We start from the raw sequence: 19,294 nt of genomic DNA, 5'->3' as shown, positions 1-19,294 counted from the left end.
TATTTTTCTTTAAAATTTATGCGCATCATTATTAAAAGGCTGACTTATGTCTTTTATATTTTTTTTTTAAAAATACATAAAAAAGCTTTACAAGGTAAATTTTACTTTGAAAAAATCGAATTAATAAATATATGTTCAAATGTTTGAGTTATAAATAAATATAAATAAATAAATAAATAAATATATATATATATATATATATATTTTTATATTGTTGAATAGGAATGATTGTGTATACAAAATATAAACAGCTTAAATTGTGCTGTATATGTAAGGACAAAAAAAAAAAAATAAAATAAAATAAAATCATATATATATATATATTTTTTTTATGTATCATATATTGGTGTTATCATAATTATTACATAAAGAATTTTATAACTTATAAATAATAACATAAACTTCATTTATTATATTTTATTATATTTTATTATATTTATTATGATCATTCGTATTTTTTTTAACAATCATCATTTCTTTCATATGACGTAGATAGCGATTTTCTTTTTGTGTTGGTATTTATATGATAATAATTATTATTATTATTATAATTAATTTTTTTTCTATATTTATTAATAGATACATCTGAATATTTTTTTGAATTTAAATTTTGATTATAATGATCATAATAATTATTATTATATTTTCTTTTATGCTTTGAATCATAATGGTTATATGTATGTTGTTCATATTTATCTTGATAATATTTTTTGTGGTTATTATTAGATTGAGTATTATATGAGATAACATATTCTTGAAGAACTAAGAAATTTGAATATTTATTATAATAAATATTATTTTTATTTAAATCATTATGATAATGTTTGAAGGGAGGTAATTTAAATTTTTGATGATCTAAAAAATAATTTCTTTCTTCTTCATTTTTAAATGCTACAGTTGCTATAGTAGGACAACTTTTTGTAATAAAAATATCTTGGAATGTTGGTATATAATTTTTATTATGAAATTGAGATACTAAAAAATTCTGTAAATCATAATGATTCCATTCAGCTGGTTTATTTTTTATAACAACACATAATTTTTGTTTTATTTCATTAGATATCTCTTTCCATGATAATTTATTTGGCCATGTAATTTTTATATCATATTCTTTTATATTTCTACTACTATAACTTGATTTCTTAGAAGAGTATATTAAATTGTTTTCTTCATTATCATCAAGAAAGGATTCCACATTCTTATTATTTTGTTCAATTTTTTTATTTTTATCATCTTCATATTCACAATTTTTTCTCTTTTCATCTTCATATTCACAATTTTTACTCTTTTCATCTTCATATTCACAATTTTTTCTCTTTTCATCTTCATATTCACAATTTTTACTCTTTTCATCTTCATATTCACAATTTTTTCTCTTTTCATCTTCATATTCACAATTTTTTCTCTTTTCATCTTCATATTCACAACTTTTATTCTTTTCATCTTCATATTCACAATTTTTACTCTTTTCATCCTTTTCATTTTTTATATCCTCTTCATTTTGAATACAACAAGTAGATAACGATATATCACTTTTTAATTCTTGTTTATTCTGATTTGTTTCCATTTCATAAGAATTTATATATTTATCATTACATTGAGAAGAATTTTTATTGTGTAAATTATATATATAATCTTCAACTGAGTTATTAATATCATTTATATTACATGTATCATTTGTCACATATTTTTTTTTATTTATATATTCCTTTTCTTCATTTAAAATTTTATCAATAATATTTTCATCTATTTTGTTTTTATCTTCTTCCTTTATATCTTCAATTATATCTTGTTCATTTCCTTCAATGAAATAGATATAGAATATTTTCTTACATTTTTTGTTATTTTCTTGGTTGTTTCTATAATTTGTTACATTATTTTTGTATGAGCTATATCCACTTTTTGTCTCTGAGGTATTTGAGGCACAATCACATGTATCATTATTTTCATTGTCTATATCTTTGATGTTTTTATTATTATACCTTTGATGTAAATGTTTATAAGAACATGACTCCTGATAAGTGATAATATTATTATGATCACATGTGATAGAATAATCTGAATCACTTTCAATAAATTGGTCACTATAATGGCAACTATAATAATCATAAATATTATCAAAAATATTATCATCATCATCATTATCATTATTATTATTATTATTATTGTGGGTGCCTTTATTTTTTTCTTCATCAATATATTCACAATATTGTATTTCCTTTTTATATTTATTTATATCTCCTTCAATACTTTGATCCTTTCCTTGATTCATCATAAAAGTTTTATCATTCACAGATTTATCTACATTTATATTGAAATAATTCCATGCTGTTTCATTATTATCATCTCTAAAAGAGATATCACAATTATCTTTCATATCACTAAATATATTATTATTTACATCTTGCTCTTCTTCATTTTTTTTTGTTTTTATTTCTTTATCTATAAATATATTATTCTCAAAAGAAACATTTTTTATAGATTCTTTTTTATCTTCCATATTTATATCATTATTACAAGATGGATCATCTTTATTATTATATTCATTTTTATGATTATCAAATTTAATATAAACCTTATTATTCTCAATAGTATCATCAACAATTAATATTTTTTCTTTATTTATTAAAAAATTAGCTAAATTTTTATTACATATTATTTTCCATGGATATAACTTTGTTTCTTCATATGATGGTTTTATAATTTTATCGATTTTATATAATTCCTCATTATTATATTTTTTTATAAAAAATTGAAAAAAATCTTCATTTATAACACTAGGAAGGTTATAACATTTTATTACATGCTTATTTGTAAATTCATTTTTGTATTTATCATACTTGTAATTTATAAATAATGATGGTAACACCATTATAATAATAATATATAACATATAATATATAATATATAATATATAATATATGATTTATTTATATATATACAAATATATTTTATATCTTATAAAATATTTTAATTTTGTCGCATCAAATTATTTTAAAGCATTTCTACATTTTTAATAAATAAAGTAAAAGCAAACTATAATAAACAAATAAAAATAAACCATTCACATATATATATATATATAATTATATTTATGTATGTATTATTTTTTATTTTTATTTTTTTTTAAGTCTTTAAGATTTTTAAAATATTAAAAGGAATATATATTATATTTTTATTAACAACGTAAATATAAATTGATTATTTTTTTTTTTTTTTTTATTAACAAAAATAAAAAATTTTAAATATTAATATATTTATAATATATGTAATATATATAATATTATTTATATTTATATATTAATGCATTACATATATATATATATATATATATATAACATATATACATATATCATATATAATATAGTATTCATTTATAATATATGAAAAAGAAAGATCACCTTTATTTTTATAGAACATATTTTATTTTTTTCTTAGTTTATTTCAATTTATTAATATATATAATATTATTAAAAGAAAATAAATAAATAACTTAATCCATATGTCCTTTAAGTTATACATATTATATATATAAATTTATAGATACCTCTTTTTTTTTTTTTTTTTTTTTTTTTTTTTTTTTAAAAAAGGGAGGTCTAATTTTAAGACCTTTTAATAAATAATGCGAAAATAAACAAGAGTCATAAACAACAAAATTTATGTTAGAAAAAAAAAAAAAAAAATATAAAAAAAATAATAAAAAAAATAAAAATATATAAATAATATATATATATATATATATATATTTTTGTTTATCTTATTTTTATTATGTACTTTTAATTTTCCATGTATTATTGTATTCAAATGGATCAAATATTAATCGACAACTATCTCTTCTTAATTTTTTATTTAATGATGGTAAAACATATGTTATTTTTTTTTGTCTTCTTAATTCATATTTCTTTATATGATTTACATCATTCAATATTATATCATTAACTTCTTCATTATCTTTATTAAGATATAATAAACTTTGATTATTTTTTCTTTTCTTTTTATTTATATCATTTATATCTTCATCATATTTTTGATCAATTGCTCTTTTTCTGTTTTCTATATTATTATCCTTTATTACTGTTGTTATCATTTTATTTTTCTTCTTCATATTTCTTTTTGAAGATTTATATATAATATTGTTATTCCTATTTATATAATTCTTTTCATTTCTGTCTTTTTTATTACATAGAAGATTATTATTTTTACACCATTCCTTATCATTCTTATTATTTTTAATAGTATCTGTTACATGGTCATTTTTTTCCTTTTTTTTTTTTTTTTTTTTATCGTATCTTTTTAAATCGATATCATTATATGAATTATCATTTGCACTCATAATAGTATCCATACAAAAATAATTTTGTTTATTTTTCTTGGCATCGTTTAATATATTTTTATTATCTTTCTCTGATGATGTCATAATAAGCACATTATCATCAAGGGTTAGATTGACTGTTGCATTATTTATTTTTTTATTTATTTTTTTATTTATTTTTTTATTTATTTTTTTATTTTTATTTTTATTTGCTTCTGTTTCTTTCACGTTTGATAAAGGTCCATAAGATTGATTATATGCAGATGCAAATATAGGGTTCCTATCAATGTCTATAAAATTAGAAATTAATTTATTCTTCATAATTGTTTTTGGATTAACCATTTTAATCAATTTCTTTTCATGCTGATTCTCTTCATCAGAATCATAAGAATATATTTTTTTTTCTCTTGTCATAGATATATTTTTATGAGAAATACATGTGCAATATGGACATCCTATAGATGATGATGTATATATATTATTAGATATATTAGAATTATTCAGTATTTTTTTCTTTTTGTTTCTCTCTTTTTTTTTCTTATAATAAGAATGCTCATCATTTAAAGACATATAGCTATTATTTGGAATATTTAATTGTTCTTTTTTATGAAAAAATATATCTGAAAAATAATTTTTCTTTTTATCATCAATGTTCATTTCATATTTATTTTCATATTCATTGGAATTATGTATATTCATATTATTTTTTGCTATATCATTTATATTTATATTTTTATTAATACCATTTTGATTATCTTCATTCATAATTTTAAATATATTATTTATACTATAATTTTTTATAGTTTCATTACTGTCATTAATATTATTTAATTTCTTTCCAAGAGATGAAATACTATCTTGTATGTTTGTTAGGTTATCTATATCATTCTGATCATTCATGTATTTATTATTATATGGTTCTATATTATTAATAGGATTACAGATTTTATGTGAACATTCCTTATTATATTTTGATGATAAATATAATTCCATGTTTTCTAGTATGATACTATCTTCTTTTGATAGTAAACAAAAAGGGAAATAATCTTTATAACAATTATTTATTTGTTTGTTGTTGTATATATTATTCATAAGGTTTTTAATATCATTGTTTTTTTCTTTCTCATAAATAAGATTAAAAAATTGGTTTATTTTTTTTTTCATTTTTTTTTTCATTTTATTATTTTTTTTTTTCTTTATCTTTTTATTATCAAGTAATAAATAATTATTCTTTCTATTAGTTGACTTATTATAATTCTTCAAGTCTTCACTATATATTTTGGTGTTCTTCTTTATAGAGTGATGAATACCATGTTTCATTTCATCTTTTTTTTTTTCATCTTGTATAAATATATCTGTTGCATTTATATTTTTTTTACCTTCCTCGCTTGTAGAAATATATTTATGCTTATCATAAACATATAAATTACTCTTACTCTTACTATTATTTGTTTTATTATTATTATTGTTGTTGTTCATTTGGTTTTGTGTGCTGTCTACACTATTTATATCATTATCAATATTAAGAACATTATCCTTTTTATTAGTTGATATAATTTTTTGGTATTCTTTTTTTTTTTCTTTTAAAAAATTTGACAGTTTCTTATATTCATCAGATAATATAATAGGACTTACTTTGTTTGAATTTATAGAACTGTCATAATTAATAAAGTTATCATTATATATATCGTCCATATATATATTGTCTTTTTCATCCTTTGAACTTTCTATATTTATATCTTTATTATTAGAACCAATTTCATTTTTGTCTTTTAAAATATTAAAAATATTTTCATCGAATTTTATAATTTTATTATCACCATCTTTTAATTGATTATTATTATAACAAGAATGTTTTTTTTTGTGAAAAGATAAAATGTTAATATTATTATTATCATCATCATTATTGTTAATATTATTTCTATTTTTATTATTGTTGATAGTTTCACTGTTGACATCCTCATTTGTCATATTAATTAAACCAATTTTGTCACACAATATATCATTTAACATATTACTATTATTAAAATATTTTTCCTTTGCATCATTTTCTTTTTTAAATATTTTCTTTTGTTCTTCTTTTATATTTTCCATTTTATTTTTTAATAATATCATATTATCATATAGACTATTATAAGAACCTTTCATTTCATTAATTACATCCTCATAAAACAAAATAACTCCAGACACATCATCAAGAACAATGCCGGCTTCTTCATATAGAGGAACCATTATAAGAAGAAAGATAGAACATTCAAATAAAGAAAACAATATAAAATTAAACAGATGGGAGATGATATTTTGTAGTTCTTAAATAAAATGTTAAGGATATAAACACAACACAACCTTTATAAAACAATATATAAATAAATAAATAAATAAATATATATATATATATATATATATATATATATATATGCACATATAGAAGTATATGTATGCATTTTATTTATTTATTTTCAAGTGTCTTACAACTTAAAAAAATACAAAATGTAAGCTACATAACAATAAATTGACAAAAAATAAAAATATATATATATATATATATATATAATATATATATGTTGGAAATTATTTTGAAAGACTAAAAAAATATGAAATAGTTGATATTATAAATATCTTACAAATATGTTGTTAATTAATACAAAAAAATAAAATAAAATAAAATAATATATATATATATATATGTATGTATTGATTTATTATTCATTCATATATATTTTTTTGTATGTATGTACATATTATATACTATTTTAATTTCTTTTTTTTAAAGGCATATATATTATCATTATATATAAAATAACATAAAAAAAAAAAAATATAATATAATATCATATAATATAATATAATATAATATAATATCATTTTATTCTCATATATATATGTAATTCATAAAATAGAGATATTAACACATGCTTTTTAAAAAAAAAAAATTAATTATACATATTAATATAACAATATCGACTTTTATACATATGTTTAATTTTTAAGAAAGGTTAAAAGATTTTATTCTATTAAAGAGAGGGGATCGCACAACTTTTTTATAGGCCACGATTTCATCGCCTACCTCAAAATCATCAGAATTAATATTAAAAATGATAGCATTAATATTACAAGATTTATTTAGCTCGTTAGTATTTTGTTTATTCTTTTGCATAGAAAGTATATGAATTTTATTATGAATAATTTGTTTATTTCTTTTAACTGTAAAATATTCATTTGATGTAAATGATCCTTCTTTTATATCTACTGATATGACAACTTTTTTTGTTTTATTTTTTTTAATAGAATAATAACCTGTTTTATTTATTATCATTTTTGAGACAGGTTCATAGACATGTAAAGAATCGAAATAAAAATTACACATATTTTCTATATCATTAAAAAGTTCATATATAATATTATGATTTCTTAAGATAATGTTATGATTTTCTATATATGGTTGTAATAATTTAAAATTAACATCAACATTAAATGAAATAAGAAAGCATGGATTTATATGTTCACAATATTTTAAATCACTACTATGAAATGTGCCTATACCTTTATTTATAATTTTTAAAGGATACCAATTTGAAAATAATTCTTTAGATATATTATTAATATCATTATTTAATATATTCTTATTTATATAATTCCTATCAATAAAATTTTGTATATTATAATATTTTTCTTTAGCGTCATTTTTATTATAAGATTCGACTCCTTCAATTATAGCACTTAAACTACCTTCATCACATGTTTTGACAATTAAAGGTATTTGAGGTAATTTAAAAGAATTTAAAGCTAAAGTAGAACCACTGGAGTTATTATTTTTATTATTGAAGTTATTTGATGTATTATCTACATTTGAATCATATTTATTATTATATTTATTTTCTTTTTTGTTAATATATATATTTTTTTTTTTACTACTATTACTATCAAATAAAGGTGGTGGCCCATTCTGTAATTGGTTGTTCATATGATTGTGTAAATTATTATCATTCATATGAATATAATTATTTTTATTTTGTTCTACATTTTTATATATATCATCTTCAGTAGTATTGTTCATATAAGAACGATTGATTAAATTATATTGAGCTAATTTTAACTTATATTTAGATACTTTCTGAGCAGATTTTAAAGTACTCATTTCAAACATAATATCTCCATAATTTATATTATCATATGATAAAGGAATTGAACTAATTATTTGTACTACTTCTGATGGATATGCTTGTGATACTATTTGATTATTACTATTATATATTCTTTTGATCTTTCCATATTTATGTCCAATTACAAAATATGTATTCATTTTTAATATTCCAGATTTACATATAACAGTTAATAATTTACCTTTAGATGCATCTACTTTTTTTTCTAATATATAAGCTGAAAATAATGATCCATAGTCACACATTAAATTTAATTTATTACTAACTTGTAAAATTTTTTTTTTTAAAATATCAATATTTATATTTTTTTTTGCAGATATAGGAACTATTGGTACATCTCCATTTTCTAATTCAGTAACTATATTATAACTTAATAAACTTTTTGAAAGTTCTTCAATATTTTTATGAAATTTATCAATTTTATTTGCAGCTATAATAAGTGGAGTATTATATTTTTTAGATAGTTCAATACATTCAATGGTTTCACTCATAATTCCATCATCTAAAGATATTACTAATATGATTAAATCACTACATTGCACACATCTTTTTCTAATCGTTTTAAATACAGAATGTCCTGGTGTATCAAAAAAAGTAATTTTTCTATTATCATAATTAAATGAATTATGACAATAATTATTATATTCACCACATTTGTCATTATTATTATTATTATTATTATTAATGATAGATTTGTTTCTGTTTTCATTTTCTTTCATCTCATCATCTCTACAGACTACTTCAAATGCTCCCAATTTTTGTGTGATGCCACCTATTTCACCACCAGCTATATTAGAATTTCTCAGTTGATCCAATAAAGTTGTCTTACCATGATCTACATGTCCTAATATAGTTACTACTGGATTTCTTCTTTGTAAATTGATACAACTAAATTTTAATTTGTCTAAAACATTTAATTCTTCACATATTAATTCAACAACTTCTTTTTCAATTTTTGTATATTTATATATATAATCATTATCTAATATATATTTACAAACATTTATTATCTTCTCTTCATCTATATCTAAATGATTACTCAATGAATTAACTGTTATATTATTACTATCTAAATATTCAAACTGTTTAATCTGATTATTTTTATGCCTCTCTTTTTTTTTATAACTTATCAAATTATCCTTCAAATTATTATCATCATTATAATAATTATTATTATTATTGTTCATGTCATTTGTTTTATGTGAAGAAAATGATTCATTCTTATTATCATTCTCAAATTCTTCTTTTTGGGTTTTTCTTTTTTCTTCTTTCATATCATTTGTAAAAATACTACTCATAGAAACATCATTTTCATCATCCTTCTCTAATGTATTATTATCCTTCTTATATACTCCACTTTTATTTTTTTCTTTTTCTTTATTTTCTTTTAGTTCTTTTAATATAGATAGAACACTACCACCATTCAAAACATTATTCATCGCATGCACGTTTGAAAAATCATCATTTCGTTTGTCATACAAGGAAGTTTGGTTCATTGTATTTAAAATATTGAAACTTTTTACAAAAAAGTCTTTCATACTATTATATTTATTATTGTATACATTTTTTTTAACATATATATTATCATCACACATTTTTGTGTCATTGAAATTTTCTTCAGTCTTCAAATAGGACGTTTCATTCTTATAATTCAAAGGAAAATTCTCAGAATTGTTTTTATCATACTTTATAGATTCATATTGTTTATTGTTCATATTGAATAAGGAATAATTTGTGGTATTCCCATGGTTTGTGTTTAAAGTGTTGAATATAATGTCATCCGTCGGGTTATTCAAATGATCCTTCAAATGATCCATCACATCATGCTTCACATCATCCTTCTCCTTCTTCTTATTATCATCATTTTTATTATTCATTTTTAATACATATGTATCATTTCTATTATTTTCATTTTCTTGATTATCATATAAATCCTTTGCATAAACATTATTATGATGGATGGTATCACCCCTTTGTTCATCATTTAAAACGTGTATATTATTAGTAGATACATTTAATTTTAAATTTGTATCTGTGACTTGATTATTATTAGAACAATTTGTAGGATATAGATGATCACAAGAAGAAAATTTACTACTACAAATATTATTATTATTATTATTATTATTATTATCATTATTGTTGGTTGTATTAGACACATTGGAATCATCCTTATAAATATGATCATCTTTTATATCATGATCATTGTAATTATTAAGCTGTGGAGATACATGTTGATATTTTTCATTTGACAAATATTCCTCCTTCATATATTTTTCCTTTAAATAATTATCATAATAATTTACATGATTATTAAAAACAGAATATAATTTCGAAATTTTTTCCTTTTGTATTTTTTTAATATGATCTAATATATTATTATTATTATTATTACTATGTTGTTGTTGTTGTTGTTGTATATTATCATTATTATTATTATTGTTTATATTATTAGTAGATGTTATTTTATTGTTTCTTTTTATATTTATTATATTATCATATACTTTTTGATTATTCTTAATATACATATTTTTATTTGCATTGAAAATTAATTTTAAATTTTTCCTCTCTTCCTCATTTTTTCCTTTAAATTGGTTATCATTCAATAAAAATTTTAAATTTATTTTTTTATTCGGATGTAAAGAATTCTTTAATACAAAGGATTCTTTTTTATTATTCTTAATTTCTTGTAATTCTTTGTCATATTTTTTACATTCCTTTAATATTCCTTTTAATTTCTTTGAAGCTTCTTCATGTAATAATGTATTTGAAAAATTCTTATTATCTTTTTTTTTTTTTTCGATATCTTTTAAATTCAATGTTTTATTTAATAATACATTTTCATATATCCAAACATGTGGGTCCTCAAATTTTCTTATTTTTATCTTGTTCATATTAAAGTCCACATTTTTATTTTAACATTTCTTTTGTTTATTTTATATGCAGCCTTTATCGTCTCTTAAAGCAAAACAAAATAAAACAATATAAATAAATACATACATATATATATATATATATATATATATATATATATATATGATGAATATATTTATGTGTGAAAACAAAATAGTTTTGTCATATCACATATATATATTTCTTTATTTCTTAATATATATAATTATATGCATCACATAAATATTTTGACATATAAACCAGAAACGATATAAAGAAAAATAATTTAAATATTTTTTATCTACAAAAATTAAATATAATATATAATATAATAAAAAAGAAAAAAAAAAAAAAAAAAAAAAAAAAAAAAAAAAAAAAAATTTGGTAGTAGTACAATGCTATATATATAAATGTTAATATAATATGTAATAATTATTATATAATATACTATGTAAAAATTACTATATGTATTATATAATTATATGCATATATCAATATAATATATATATATTAAAAAAGTGTTGTTTAAATATATATATATTATTATATTATATTATATAATAATATCACAAAAATTATTTATATATCATGCTTCCTTTTTCTTTAATTCATGAAGTGAAAAATAAGTTTATATATTTTTAGTTATAATTTCTTTTATGTTATATATCATTTAATATTTTGAATTAAATATATGTAGTTAAAATATATTATATTATTTATAAATAAATATCTATATATATGTATAATTTAATATATTTTCTTTATTTATTTCTATATGATGATTTTTTTTTTTTTTTTTTTTTAATTTTTATTAATCATAGAGAGTCTATGTAAAATATTCATATTTATAAATGTTTAAAAAAATATAGAATTTAAATATATATATATATATATATATATATATATATTTTTATATATTGTTGTTATTTATTTATTTATTTATTTATTTATTTTCCAATTATGAAGAACAAGAAAAAGTTGCTTAACCCATCTGGGTCAGGTAATAACAAATCAAATAAGAAAAAAATAAATAAAAATAAATGTAAAAGTATATGTCAAAGTAAATCAGAGAAAGTTGAAAAGAATTCAAAAAGAATTAATATTAAAAAGAAAAAGAATAAAGATGTATCAAAAATGAATGATATGAATTTATTAAAAAAAAAAATGATTACTAAAAGATATAGATGGCTTTTTCCTGATAAGAAAAAAGAAAACGTAGACGAATCAGATTCAAATGATTATAGTTCAAGTTGTTCTTATGATGATAAAAAGAAGGAAAAGAAAAAATTTGTCTTGTATAAAAAGAAAAAAAATAATAATAATAGTAAAAAAAAAAAAAAAGTAATATTAAATTCATTTCAACAATTAGGATTAAGTGAAAATATGTGTAGAAGTATAGCATCAAATTTAAAATATAATAAACCTACAGATATACAAAAATTATGTATTAATAAAATATTAAATAGAAGAGATGTTATATGTATTAGTAAAACAGGATCAGGAAAATCATTAGTTTATATATGTACACTTATTGATATATTAAAAGAACATAATAAATATTATGGAATTAGAGGTTTGATAATATTACCTACAAAAGAATTAGTTATACAAATATATAAATTATGTAAAAAAATCTGTAAGAATTATTTTCATTTAAATATTAATATTATTATAGGTGGTGTTAGTATTATTAAGCAATTTGATATACTAAATGAAAATTTAGATATTTTATTATGCACTCCAGGTAGATTATCTTTTTTATTACAAGAAACAAAATTAAGCTTAGAAAAAGTAGAAATATTAATTATTGATGAAGCTGATAGATTATTAGAATTAAATTATTATAATGATATGAATATTATATATAAAAGTTTAAATAATACATCCAAACAAACCATTTTAGTTAGTGCTACCTTACCTACAAATGTAGAAAATTATTTCAAATTAAAATTAAATAATCCTCATATACTCTATCTAACTTCTGATAATACTATAAATGAAAAAGTTGATTTACATTTTCTATTTTGTAGATCATATGAAAAATATGCACTCCTTCTTAAATTAATATTAATTTTTAAAAAAAAAAAGTTAGGTAAAACCATGATTTTTTTTTGTACTAAATATCATATATTATTTTTTAGTAATATCTTAAAACATTTTAAAATACATCATTCTATATTATATGGAAATTCAGATACATCTTTCCGTTTTGAACAAATAAATAATTTTACAAACAATAATCATATTCAATTCTTGCTAGTTACTGATGTAGCATCCAGAGGAATAAATATTACATCTGTTCAAAATGTTATAAATTACAATTTACCATTCTCTCCCAAGATATTTATTCATAGAATAGGTAGAGCATGTCGAACGGATATAAATGGATATGGTATTTCTCTTTTAACATATCAAGATATATTATATGCTTACGAAATTTGTTTCTTCATAGGAAAAAAATTGACCTTTTTTAAGAAGGAACTATCTGAAATTGATTATCAGGTTGAAGAGGCATCTACTAACGAATGCATCCAAAAAGGGAAGGATAATCAAGACATAAATATAGTAAATGAAATAAACCATAATACCAATATTACTAATGACAATACTAATCTGTGTGGTCATGATAAAAATATAATAGATAAACCATATAACTCTTCATATAAAAATAATTCAAACGATGTTGTATATATGGGATGTATATCACACCTTAATGATTATATTGAATATATAGAAGATTTAAAAAAAAGAGACACCGAGTTAATGTCATTAAATAAAAGTATACTAGCATCATACAAATTATATTATTCAATGCGACCTAAGGTATCTAAATATGTTAGCACTAAATGTATAAATAAGATAAATAAAATTGGAGGTTTATATAAGTTATCTTTATATAATCACCCCCATTGGATATATGAGAATGAGGGATATATGACTGAAGGTGGCATAGAAACAACTAAAGAGAATAAGACGGATGAATTAATAGAGTCTCAAAATCAAATTGACATTACAAATAATAATAATAATAATATTAATATTAATGATGGTGATGCTTATATGTGTAATGACGAAAATAATGATGAAGTGGATATCCTCTTCAATAACTTAATAAATTACATATCCCATAATAATAATAATAACAAAAGTAATGGAGAAATAAAAAATGAAGATAATCAAGACAATCAAGATAATCAAGACAATCAAGACAATCAAGACAATCAAGATAATCAAGATAATCAAGATAATCAAGATAGTGAAGAAAATAATATGGAACATATGAATGGTAATTATGATTATTCAAAAAACGAATTAATATCTATTATTCATAATTTTGAACATAAAAATTCAAACAATAAAATAAAAACCATATCTGATGAATTAAAACAAAAATTAAATCAACTTAAAGAGAAAACTGAAAGGTATAAAAGTAGACGTAATTATCTACTATCAAATGATGTAAATGAATTTATGGATACATTAACATATCAGTTAAGTGACGAGGAAGATGAAAATGAAGATATTAAAAATATCCCACATATATGGAAAAAAATATTTTTACATTCAAAAGGGAATGATAATTCAACATCTATGAATACAAATGATCATAGTGAGAATATTAATGAGAATAAGAAAAAATTAAGTAAGAGAGCATTAAAAAAATTAAAAAAAAATGAAAACAATAATGACAACACTAATAATAATTATAGTATTAGTAATAATAATTATAGTATTAGTAATAATAATTATAGTATTAGTAATAATAATTATAGTATTAGTAATAATAATAATAGTGTCAGTAATATAAAAAACATATCATTTGATGACATTTTAAAAATTATCAACGACAAAAGAATGAAAAATGATATGTCTTATAATAACTCATCCACGTTGGATCTTAAACATCCTGGTTATGATTTACCTCCAGATGAAACAGAAGAATTAAATAAACAAAGATTTGTAAAAAAACAAATTTGGGATAAAAAAAAAAGAAAATTTGTTCTAACAGAAATTGATACCTTCCAAACTGACGAATTAGGTATTAAGAAAAAAATAAATAAAAAAAAAGATGAAAAAACTAATACTATTACAAACTTATATGAGAAGTGGGTTAAATCAACTAAAAAAAGAATCAAAAATATAGGAGAATTAGAAGATGAAAATGATAATATACAAAAAAAAAATAAATTCAACAAAAATAAAAAAGATAAGAAAAAGAAATATAATAATAACGACAATAATAATAGTGATGATAATAACTCAGAAACAAATGAAAAACAATATAATATTAATATGCTTAAATTAATGCACCCAGAAATTCCAGAAGCTTTATCAAAAAATAATAAACTAACCAAAAAACAACAAAGAATTTATAAAAAATATATATCTGGAAAATATTTAAATTCATCAACACAAAAAGATACAAACAGTTTACATAATACTGCTAAACAAAGAAAAAAACAATTACAAAATAGATTAAGAACAGACAAAAAATTTAGAACCAAATACTTGAAAATTAAAAAGAAAAAATTCCAAAATAAAATGAAACACAAACATAATTTAAGTAGTGCCAGGGAAAGATCACTTATGATTGTAAAGAATAAAAAATAAACACAATAAAATAAAATAAAATAATATTATAAAAGTATATATAATCATATAATTAAATCATCAATTAAAAAATTATATATATATATATATATATATATATATATATTTACATGTTATATTTTGTCATTTTATAAATTATATAAACCTTTAAAATATATATGTATATATTCAAAATATTTGGAAACTTAAAATTTTTTTTTTCTCATCTTAATTTAAATAATAATTAAAACTTTATTTCATAACATATATATATATATGTTAATATGTTATTATTTTATATATCTTTTGATAAAATATTATATGTGTATAAATAAAAATAAGAGGAAATTAAATACCCCAATGTAAGTATATATACATATATATATATATATATATTTATCTGTTTTTATAAATGAATTAACAAATTTATCAACAAATAATTACAAAAAAATTAAATAAATAAAATTAAATATATAGACAAATCTATACATATGTTACTTCAAAAAAAAAAGAAAAAAAATATTACTTCTTTGTATTTTTCAAATAATTTTGTAAATTTGTTATTCTTTTATCAATACAATTAAAAGATATATTTAATAGTGTTGATTCCTTTAAAGGATTTGTTTTTACATTATATTTAGTATCTTTTATATCGTTGATATTTTCTGTTTTATCACACATGTTATTATCACTACTACTACTACTACTGCTAGTATCAATTGGAAAATTATAAAAGTTCGAAGGTTTTAAAATAATTTCCTTATTTCTTTTTTTTAACTCATCTAGTTCTTTTCTAAAATTTTCCTTTATTTCTATATCTATATGTTGTTTTAAGTTGATCAATTTGGTATTTCTATTTCCTTTTGTTATTGTATTTAAAGGTGCTTTTTTCTCACTTTTTTTTTGTTCAGCATTTATTTTATTTTTTTTTTTTAATCTACATTTATTTAAGTATTCTTTAACCCTTTCATTTTCAGAAGACATAAAACTATCATTGTTACTCTTTGAAGTGTTTATCATATTCTTTTCGCTCATAACATTTTGTACATTTTTTTTTTGTTCATTTACATGTTCTGATGTTTTATTAACATCATCATTTTTATGTTCAACATCTTTGGTCTCCTCTTGATACTTTTTCTCATCAGATTTAAATGGTTCCAAAAAAAATGAATTTTTTTCATCTGATATATTATTATACTTTTTAATTTTTCCCTCCTCATTTATTATTTGTTCCACATTATTTTGTGTACCTTCTAAGGTTTCAATATTATTTTCTCTTTTTTGTGATACGCTATTTAATTTTTTCTTCATATTTTCTTTGTTTTTTTTTGTATATTCATAGGATGATGTATATTTTTTATTTAAAATATTTTGATGGTGTTTAAAATGAAACATATCCTCATAACAATTTTTTTTTTTTTTTTTTTTTTTTTTTTTGTTTTCTTTATCATTAGAAATATGTTTTGTTATTATATTAGTAGGATATTCATTTGAATTGATATTACTTTTATTATTTGTTGTATTATTTTTTATATTAATAATATTATTCTTGGGTAAAATTTTTTGAACTTGTTTATTTTTATTATTCAATGTAGACAATTTATTTAATAATCCCCCTGTGGATTTTTCAGATATATTATTATTTGATAATATCCTTTGTCTAGTTTTATGATAATTTTGTATATCTCTTTTTATGTTACTGTTAATTTTATTTGTTAAGAAATTATTTCTTTTATCTTTACTATTACTAATAAGATGTTCTTTTAATTCATACTTTGAAAAAGAGGCAAGGCTTCTATTTGATGAAAAAATATTATTTGTTTTATTATTATGCAATGTATTACTAATAAGACTTTTTCTTGACAAGTTTATATTTTTATTTCCCCATAATAAAGATGTTGAACTATTATATCTTTTCATATTATTATTAACATAATAAGAGGATGTGGAATTATTACTATTATATTTATTCTTATAAAGAATTGTATTCACATTATCATTATTATATGAGTTTATATTCTTTAAAGAATAAACAGATTTACTTGTAAAATTGCGTAATATATTTTTATTGTCTTGTTCTCTTCCTAGTTCTACTCCCCATCCTTTTACTTTTTGATGCTGTTTTTGTTGCTCATAATTTTGTGCTTGTAGTTTATTTTGTTTATATAATAATGTATTAGACATAGATCTATTTCTTCGACAATTATTTATACTTTCATTTATACTATTAATAGAAAAATCTCTATGTTTCTTATGAAAATTATTAATTGTATTTTTACTATCATATAAAAATTTGTTCTTTCTTATTAAATATTTTCCTTCTAATGTTTTCATATAACAACAAGATATATCTCCACCTTTTTCATATGATTTATTACTATAATTATCATCATAATATTTTAAAGAATTACTACCTCTTCTATTCTCTCTTAATAATATATTATCATGTTCTATCAAATCATTGAGTCGTGTAACTTTTCTTTTTAAATATTTTATTTCACCCAGTAAATGCAATTCTCTCATTTTATAATTTCTTAGCTCCTTTCTTAATTTACATATATATGCTCTTAATTGTTCTTTTTTTAAATATTTTATGTCTTCATAGTATTCTTCATAATTTGAATGAGTCGAAGAAATTAAATTAGACTCCTCATCATATGAGTAAGTATTATTTTGTTGCGTAAGCTACAAAAAAAAAAAAAAAAAAAAAAAAAATAAAATGTATATATAATTCTATACATACATACATATATATATATATATATATATATATATATATATATATTACGTTTTTCTTCTATTCTTTTAAGTATTACCTCGTCTTTTAAATGTTTAAACAATTCCTTAGCAGAACCCTTCAAAAAAAAAATAAAAAATAAGCAAACATATATAAATACATAAATATATTAACACATATAATAATATATATATCATATGTAGTTTTACCTTTATGCTATTCATTATAAAAAAATAAATATATAACAAAAATATATTTTGAAATAATAAAAATTTAACTATTTATATAAAGCGCACATTGGAAGGAAGTACATATCCATATGTTGGTATTAAATCTTTCTTATAAGCAGAAAATATATACACAAAAAAAATAAAATAAAATAAAAAAAAAAAAAAAAAAAAGTACGGATGTGCAATTTTATAATATAACTTTAAAGACATATTCAAAATGATAATAATATATAAACATAGCCACCTTTTTTTTTTTTTTTTTTTTTTAAATTAAATAAATAAATAAATAAATATATATATATATATATATATATATATATATATTGGAAAATAAGATGATTAATTACACACTTTATAGGATATTTATTAT

The 19,294-nt window shown here is 18.9% G+C and overlaps 5 protein-coding genes across 5 annotated transcripts; 1 reads left to right on the top strand and 4 right to left on the bottom strand.

The window, feature by feature from the left end:
- Positions 1-460: 460 nt before the first annotated feature.
- On the bottom strand, positions 461-2,872 carry PADL01_0826500 (conserved Plasmodium protein, unknown function; the record flags this gene model as incomplete). Its single annotated transcript, XM_028681618.1, has 1 exon — positions 461-2,872. The coding sequence occupies one exon, from the start codon at positions 2,870-2,872 to the stop codon at positions 461-463; it is 2,412 nt and encodes an 803-aa protein (XP_028537978.1).
- An 894-nt stretch (positions 2,873-3,766) lies between these two features.
- On the bottom strand, positions 3,767-6,544 carry PADL01_0826400 (conserved Plasmodium protein, unknown function; the record flags this gene model as incomplete). The annotated part of the gene is made up of 1 exon (XM_028681617.1): positions 3,767-6,544. One exon carries the CDS (start codon positions 6,542-6,544, stop codon positions 3,767-3,769), a length of 2,778 nt encoding a protein of 925 aa, XP_028537977.1.
- Positions 6,545-7,298: 754 nt separating this feature from the next.
- PADL01_0826300 (translation initiation factor IF-2, putative) lies at positions 7,299-11,369 on the bottom strand (the record flags this gene model as incomplete). Its single annotated transcript, XM_028681616.1, has 1 exon — positions 7,299-11,369. The coding sequence occupies one exon, from the start codon at positions 11,367-11,369 to the stop codon at positions 7,299-7,301; it is 4,071 nt and encodes a 1,356-aa protein (XP_028537976.1).
- Positions 11,370-12,327: 958 nt separating this feature from the next.
- Positions 12,328-15,978, top strand: PADL01_0826200 (ATP-dependent RNA helicase DBP10, putative; the record flags this gene model as incomplete). Its single annotated transcript, XM_028681615.1, has 1 exon — positions 12,328-15,978. The coding sequence occupies one exon, from the start codon at positions 12,328-12,330 to the stop codon at positions 15,976-15,978; it is 3,651 nt and encodes a 1,216-aa protein (XP_028537975.1).
- A 501-nt stretch (positions 15,979-16,479) lies between these two features.
- PADL01_0826100 (conserved Plasmodium protein, unknown function) lies at positions 16,480-18,918 on the bottom strand (the record flags this gene model as incomplete). The annotated part of the gene is made up of 3 exons (XM_028681613.1): positions 16,480-18,642; positions 18,774-18,812; positions 18,904-18,918. 3 exons carry the CDS (start codon positions 18,916-18,918, stop codon positions 16,480-16,482), a joined length of 2,217 nt encoding a protein of 738 aa, XP_028537974.1.
- Positions 18,919-19,294: the final 376 nt, after the last annotated feature.

Source organism: Plasmodium sp. gorilla clade G2 (genome assembly GCF_900097015.1).
Source record: "Plasmodium sp. gorilla clade G2 genome assembly, chromosome: 8".
In the NCBI taxonomy this organism is placed as follows: Eukaryota; Apicomplexa; class Aconoidasida; order Haemosporida; family Plasmodiidae; genus Plasmodium; species Plasmodium adleri (nom. inval.).
This window is presented reverse-complemented; position numbering and strand designations above follow the sequence as displayed.